Genomic DNA, 8,110 nt, shown 5'->3' with positions numbered 1-8,110 from the left:
CTGCCCTAGTCTTTTCCGAAACCCAAGCTGGTTTGGTGCCAGGCAAAAAGTCCCCCCCACCACCCAAAAAAAGTCAGGCTTTTCCTAGAAAGAACAATGTTGTCCACTTTGGGGGCAACGTTCCTGGAATGCAGCATTACATCACCCTCGTCCAGGGGTGTCAAACTCACAACGTCACGTGACGTGTCGTGACTTTTTTCCCCCATTGCCGGCAATGGGATGGGTGTCGTTTCGCTATGATGCATCCGGCTTGCGGGCTGGCAGTTTTGACACCCCTGCCCTGGTCTTTTCCGAAACCCCAGCTGGTTTGGTGCCAGGCAAAAAGTAAATATATATATATATATATTAGGCTTTCCCTAGAAAGAACAGACAATGTCGTCCACTTTGGGGGCGACGTCGCTGGAATGGAGCATGACGTCACCCCGGTCTTTCCTTAAAACCAAGGATTCTAACCGCTTTTGCCTCATCTTGTCTATTACAGTGGGAACACCGTATTATATGTCGCCGGAAAGAATACACGAAAACGGCTATAATTTTAAATCAGATATTTGGTCTTTGGGCTGCTTACTGTACGAGGTAAGTCTCCCTTACTGCTTTTCTGTAATACGACGATATATTCTCTGCCCACCGTGGTTATAAGTCATGACGGTCGTAAAATGGGGTGACTCACATAGCCAGTCTTGAGTTTATAGCCTTTATCCTGGCCATTAAGGAAATGCCAGGTTTGTTAAACAAAGCAGTGGTTCTCTATGGGGCAGTTTTGCTGAAAACGTGGAAGTAAATTTGGGGTTTCCAGCAGAATTATCATAAAACGCAGCCGGGTGATTTTTAAATGCAGGCTAGGAGAGGGGAAAAAAATGAGTCAGTGATCCTTTTTACTTATTTACTTATTTATTCTATTTCCCCCCCTTCCTTCCGAGTCAATATATTGCATCTTTCAATTCAATGCAGAAAAAGATATAAAAACAGTTCAAAATATCTCTGTGCAGCTTACCGTTCAATACCGAAAGAAATATTTTACAATTGAAAACTGGAAAAAGCAGTTTTAAACGTTTTAAAACAATTAAAAGCACTAAAAAGACTGAGAACGTCCAGATTAAATTTACATGGCCAGTTAGAAATACAGCCAGATAACATATAAAATTTTAGACTCTTTTTAACGTCCAGCACTGGGCATTTTTACAACTTGCTTGAATTTTTTAGCAGGTTGAAAAAGCAATAATATTCCTCCCACAGCCAAGTTTATCCCTGGCTTCGTTCATTCATTCAGTTCCTATAACCTCTATATTAGTCCATGATTCTGACTGGCTTACAATTCAAATGTATATAATTAAAAACATTGCAAAACAATAAAAATGCTACAAAAGTCCCAGTTAAATAACACATACATAAGAACAAGACAAGCAGTTAGCTACACAGCTAGCAAACGGGGCCCTTCACAAATTCATCACCCCAAGACAGGATCTAGAATAGAACGGAGCTGGAAGGGACCTTGGAGGTCTTCTAGTCCAGCCCCCTGCTCAAGCAGGAGGACCTATACCATCTCAGACAGGTGATTGTGCAGTCTCTTTTTAAAAACTTCCAGCGATGGAGCGCCCACGATTTCTGGTGGCAAGCTGTTCCACTGGCTGGTTGATAATCTGACATGACATCCATCCATACGGGTGAATTTTGCCTCATTTTACGGCCTTTCTCGCCCCAGTTGTTAAGTGAAATCACTGCCTTGTTAACTTAGTCACACGGTCGTTAAATGAATCCACTTCCCCCTTGACTTCACTTGTCAGAAGGCCGCGAAAGGGGATCCCGTAACTCCAGGACGCTGCGACCGTCACAAATGTGAGTCATTTGCTAAGCCTCTGAATTTTGATCCGGGGATCCTGGGTCTACTGCAGTGGTCGTGTGAAAAACGGTCATAAATCCCTTTCTTCAATGGCGTTGTAACTTCAAACGGTCACTAAACAAACTGTTGTAAGTCAGGACTACCTGTATTTCGTTTTTTAAAAGAAAGGGCCCGGCCCAGAATAACCCACCTTGAAAGAGTGGAACTTAAACCACATTAGGGTTTAATCGAAAGATTGCAGCTCAGTGGGGCCCTTCGGATCTAATATAGTAATAATAATAATAATAATAATAATAATAATAATAATAATAATAATAATAATAAAGTTGGAAGGGACCTTGGAGGTCATCTAGTCCAACCCCCTGCTCAGGTAGGAAACCCTATACCATTTCAGACAAATGGCTGTCCAGTCTTTTCTTAAAAACTTCCAGTGTTGGAGCATTCACCACTTCTGGAGGCAGATTGTTCCACTGGTGAATTGTTCTAACTGTCAGGAAGTTTCTCCTTAGTTCTAGGTTGCTTCTCTCCTTGGTTAGTTTCCACCCGTTGCTTCTTGTCCTGCCTTCAGGGGCTTTGGAGAATAGCTTGACTCCCTCTTCTTTGGGGCAGCCCCTGAGATACTGGAAGACCGCTATCATGTCCCCCCTTGTCCTTCTCTTCATTAAACTAGACATACCCAATTCCAGCAACCGTTCCTTATGTGTTTTAGCCTCCAGTCTCCTAATCATCTTTGTTGCTCTTCTCTGCACTCTTTCCAGAGTCTCAACATCTTTTTTACATCGTGGTGACCAAAACTGGATGCGGTATTCCAAGTGTGGCCTTACCAAGGCCTTGTAAAGTGGTAGTAACACTTCACGTGATCTTGATTCTATCCCTCTGATGGATGGATGATGGATCTTAGATTTGGAGAAATTTCTCCCAAAGCGTTTTGGTCCCAAACGGTTGTAATTACGCTGGCCCTCTTTTCTGCCGGCGCACGGAACATGGACAAAGGACAACAGATCTGTCCAGGAAAAATAAAAAAACCCAAGACCTCTCCATGCTGGCTTTCGAGAAGGGACATTCCCAGGAGAACTGGGTTGGTAAAAGAGCCGCTTGATGTAAAGAGGAGTCCCAGGTGTAACAGATGCTTGTTTAACAAGGCGGTGTGCTTGCCGTCGTGAGCTTCGGGTGCCATCATCCAGCAGTTCGATAGGTGCTGATTAATTTGTTGGCAATACACCAAAGCTTCATGTGGGCTTTGGCGAGGAGCAGAGAGGTATCAGAGCAGAGAAGTCGATCGACAAAATCGATGCGATATGGCGGCTGGGATTAAGGGAGAGAGCACAGCGTGACTTTAATGGTCTTCTACTCATCTGGGGACAGGTCCAGCTCTGGGGGTTTCTGGGCCAGACCCAGCCAAAGGCAGCCTTAGTTTCTCCTAATGTGGCCATCAGATGTATCAGGAAAAGGGTTCTATAATATAGAACAGAACAGAACAGAATAGAATAGAATATGGAATAGAATAGAATATGGAATAGAATAGAAAATGGAATAGAAAATAGAATAGAATAGGAATAGAGTAGAGTAGAACAGAACAGAATAGAATATGGAATAAAATAAAATAGTATAGAATAGAGTAGATTAGAATATAGAATAGATTAGAATATAGAGTAGAGTAGTGTAGAGTAGAATAGAGTAGAGTAGAGTAGAATATAGAATAGAACAGAATGGAGAATAGAGAGTAGAATAGAATAGAATAGAATAGAATAGAATAGAATAGAATAGAATAGAATAGAATAGAATAGAATAGAATAGAATGGGAAATAGAATAGAACAGAACAGAATAGAATAGAATAGAATAACAGAGTTGGAAGGGACCTTGGAGGTCCTCTAGTCCAACCCCCTGCTTAGGCAGGAAACCCTATACCTTGACTTTGCTTGCCAGAAGGTCACAAAAGGGAATCACACATGACTCCGGGCCACTGTGACCCTCATAAATGTGAGTCAGTTGCCAAGCAACCAAACGTAAATCCTGTGAACGCACGGAGGCTGCAACGGTCATAAAAGTGAAAAAACGATCCCACCTCCCTTTTTCAGTGACACCGTGACTTCAAATGGTCACTAAATCAACTGTTGTAAGCCGAGGACTTATCCGTACATCTGGTCCTTCGATGTCCGGTTCCCCAGAGCTCTCTTCTCATCCTTGAAACTGCCGACTGGCAGTTTCCTTGCCCTGCTTTCTCGTCTCTTCCCTCCTCGCTATGCCGAATCCGATAAAGCGGCGAGATTCTCATCTGCAGATCGCTGGGAGGCAGGCGTGCCAGTCGGGATTGACTTCCCTATTATTTCAAACTGGAGGGTGCCTATGCACGATTTGGAATTATGCCCCCTTATCTTGACGTTTACGAGCCCCCGGTGGATGTACGAGGACGCATCTGATCAAAACTGGGGTGTGTGTGTGTGCGTGAAGCTTTGTCCCCCCCCCCNCCCCCCCCCCTTCTGTCGGAGAGTGTCATCCAGATAACTTGGCAAAAGATCAGTTAGTTCTCTCTCTCTCTCTCTCTCTCTCTCTCTCTTTCTCTCTCTCATTTCTATAAAAATAAAAATAAATAAATAGCTGGGAGCGTCAGCAGCTTTTGCTGTTCTAACCAGACAATCCATTTCCGTGGGGAGGAGCGGCTGGGGTATCTGTTAGGCCACCCCTGAAAGGATCTTGGCAAAGCTTCTCTTTGATGCTTCTCACTCAATGAAGAGAAGGACGAGGGGGGACACGATAGCCGTCTTCCAGTATCTCAGGGGCTGCCCCAAAGAAGAGGGAGTCAAGCTGTTCTCCAAAGCACCTGAAGGCAGGACAAGAAGCAACGGATGGAAACTAGTCAAGGAGAGAAGCAACCTAGAACTAAGGAGAAACTTCCTGACAGTGAGAACAATTAACCAGTGGAACAACCTGCCTCCAGAAGCGGTGAATGCCCCAACACTGGAAGTTTTTAAGAAGAGACTGGACAGCCATTTGTCCGAAACGGTATAGGGTTTCCTGCCTGAGCAGGGGGTTGGACTAGATGATCTCCAAGGTCCCTTCCAACATCATCATCATCATCATCATCATCATCATTATTATTATTATTATTATTATTATTATTATTATTATTAAATGTCAGATTGTTCTTAAGAACATCATTTGGGGGTCTCCACCCTGGTCCTACCCAGTAGCCTTTTGGGAGAGGTCGAGGTGTTTGTCTAGAAGACAACATCTGGATGGTTCTGCTGGACCAGCTCTTATTCAGACGACAATTGGTTTCTAATGGGTTTTTTTTCCTTTGAGGGTATGATCTGGGTTTGGAGGTCCTTAAGACAGGGATGTCCTTGAGTTGAGAAGCTTGCCTTAAGTGCTGCTCTCCAAATCTTAAGACAAGTAAAACTTTTCTCTTCCTTGAGAAGATGGAACCAGTATGGACCATTGGTGACCCATCGGCTAAGCAATATAGAGTAGAGTAGAGTAGAGTAGAGTTGAGTAGAATAGAATAGAATAGAATAGAATAGAATAGAATAGAATAGAATAGAATAGAATAGAATAGAATAGAATAGAATAGAATAGGAATAAAATATAGAAGAATAGAATAGAATAGAATAGAATAGAATAGAATAGAATAGAATAGAATAGAATAGAATAGAATAGAATAGAATAACAGAGTTGGAAGGGACCACTTCTGGAGGCAGATTGTTCCACTGGTTAATTGTTCTAACTGTCAGGAAATTTCTCCTTAGTTCTAGGTTGCTTCTCTCCTTGATAAGTTCCCATCCGTAGCTTGACTCCCTCTTCTTTGGGGCAGCCCCTCAAATACTGGAATTCTGCTCTCGTCCTCCCACCCCAAAATCCTTCTTTTCATTAAACCAGACATGCCCAATTCCAGCAACCGTTCCTTCTATGTTTTAGCCTCCAGTCCCCTGATCCTCTCTGTTGCTCTTCTCTGAACTTTTTCCAAAGTCTCAACATCTTTTTTTCTTTTACACCTGCATGGGTTCCTCTCCGTTCTCGCCTTTCCCTTGACCGGGAGCCACGCCTGCAGCAAATATCAAGGAAGGCTTTACACAGGGTTGGAAATGAGATCCCCCTTCCCCTTTTAAAACTAGTCTCTCGTTAGGAGGTGCTCTTTGTAGCTGGGGATTGAACTGCCCATGACTTAACCACGATCCAACTCCTCATTAAAGCCGGGAGCCCGAAGGATCCGCAGAAGAAGACAAAAGCTTCCCAATCTGTCCCCGCCTTGCTTCCAAACGAATTGGGAAAAAGGGATTATCTGGCCAGAGTGCATAATATCCACAATTATCCAATAGTGCTTAATGAGGAGGAGGGGGGTGTCTTTCATTGTCTTGGGGGGGGCTGGGAGCAGGGGAGGATAGCGAGAGTGACAGGGGAGCCCTTGAATAGCATTAAGGATTAATAAGCCGCTGGGCCTGCCCAGGAGACCGGGATGGCGGTGGGGGCTGCCTTGCCCACCAGGCTTGGCCTGGCTTGCTTGCTTGAGGCGTTCCCTTTGAACACAGACCCAACTCTCTGTGTGCAGGGAAGAGAGAGAGAGAGAACTGGTCATTCCCTTGAAGAGAGACCCGCTTTGAATCCTCTGAGCATCTCTGGGGTGGTGGCAGAGCTCCCCATGGCTGGCGAGGAGCACAGGAACCTGATAGACTTCTCTTTGCTTACATTGGCTTTCTTCAACGTTTGGACCTGGCCAAGCCGAGTCTTCCATTTTTGGAGTCATTATTCCTGTCCCGGGGAGGGTGGTCCCCAATCAAGGGGAATGTTCTAGTCTGGGTGGCCTTCCCTGATTCATCTGGATGGGCCTGGGGTGGGCAGCCCGGCACACCAATATCATTAGTGGAGTGGGATGGAATGGAAGAATAGAATAGAATAGAATAGAATAGAATAGAATAGAATAGAATAGAATAGAATAGAATAGAATAGAATAGAATAGAATAGAATAGAATATAGAGCAGAATAGAAAATAGAATGGAATAGGGAATAGAATAGAATAGAATAGGGAATAGAATAGAATAGAATAGAATAGAATAGAATAGAATAGAATAGAATAGAATAGAATAGAATAGAATAGAATAGAATAGAAAAAATGGAATAGAATAGAATAGAATAGAGAAAATGGAATAGAATGGAATGGAATGGAATGGAATGGAATGGAATGGAATAGAATAGAATAGAATAGAATAGAATAGAATAGAATAGAATAGAATATATAAAATGGACTAGAATAGAATAGAATATAGAAAATGGACTGGAATGGAATAGAATATAGAAAATGGAATGGAATAGAAAACAACAGAACAGAATAGAGTAGAATAGAATATAGAGCAGAACAGAAAATAGAATGGAATGGAAAATAGAATAGAACAGAACAGAACAGAACAGAACAGAACAGAATAGAATAGAATATAGAGCAGAACAGAAAATAGAATGGAATGGAAGAGAGAATAGGATAGGATAGGACAGGACAGGACAGAACAGAACAGAACAGAACAGAACAGAATATAATAGAATAGAATAACAGAGCTGGAAGGGACCTTGGAGATCTTCTAGTCCAACCCCCTGTTCAAGTAGGAGACTCTATACCATTCCAAACCAATGGCTGTCTAATCTTTTCTTTAAAAACACTCTGAGGTTTCTATTAAGGCCAGCCTGCCTCTTTGGCCCTTTGAAAGAAAATTAATAGTTGGAAAAATACCATTGTGAGCAGCTGATATCTAGAATCAATATGCTGGTTTCTGAGGCGACCAGTCTAAAGAAAAGAAGAAATAGGGGAGACATGATAGCAGTATTCCAGTATATGAGTGGCTGCCACAAAGACATGATAGCAGTATTCCAGTATATGAGTGGCTGCCACGTTATTCACCAAAGCACCAGAGGGCAGGACAAGAAACAATGGTTGGAAACTGATCAAAGAGAGAAGCAACCTGGAATTAAGGAGAAACTTCCTGACAGGGAGGACAATTAACCAGGGGAACAGCTTGCACCAGAAATCGTGGGCGCTCCATCACTGGAGATTTTTTAAAAAGAGGCTAGACAGTCACTTGTCTGAGTTGGTATAGGTCAGGGGTAGGCAACCTTGGCTCTTTTATGACTCGTGGACTTCAACTCCCAGAATTCCTGAGCCAACTCTGGGCGTTGAAGTCCACGAGTCATAAAAGAGCCAAGGTTGTCTACCCTTGGTCTAGGTTCTCCTGCTTGAGCAGGGGGCTGGACTAGAAGACCTCCAAGGTCTCGTCCAGCTCCTGTTC

The 8,110-nt window shown here is 43.2% G+C and overlaps 1 protein-coding gene across 1 annotated transcript in view; it reads left to right on the top strand.

Moving 5' to 3' along the window:
• Nucleotides 1-8,110, top strand: part of NEK6 (NIMA related kinase 6) — a 38,062-nt gene that overhangs the window by 25,221 nt on the left and 4,731 nt on the right. Inside the window, exon 7 of the mRNA XM_015828188.1 lies at nt 482-576. Coding sequence (XP_015683674.1) covers nt 482-576 — 95 coding nt within the window. The remainder of the gene's footprint in view (nt 1-481; nt 577-8,110) is intronic.

Source organism: Protobothrops mucrosquamatus, unplaced genomic scaffold, assembly GCF_001527695.2.
Source record: "Protobothrops mucrosquamatus isolate PMUCROS unplaced genomic scaffold, P.Mucros_1.0 scaffold_223, whole genome shotgun sequence".
Classification (NCBI taxonomy): domain Eukaryota; kingdom Metazoa; phylum Chordata; class Lepidosauria; order Squamata; family Viperidae; genus Protobothrops; species Protobothrops mucrosquamatus.
Note: the sequence above shows the minus strand (reverse complement) of the source record. Positions and strands in the feature narration are given on the sequence as shown.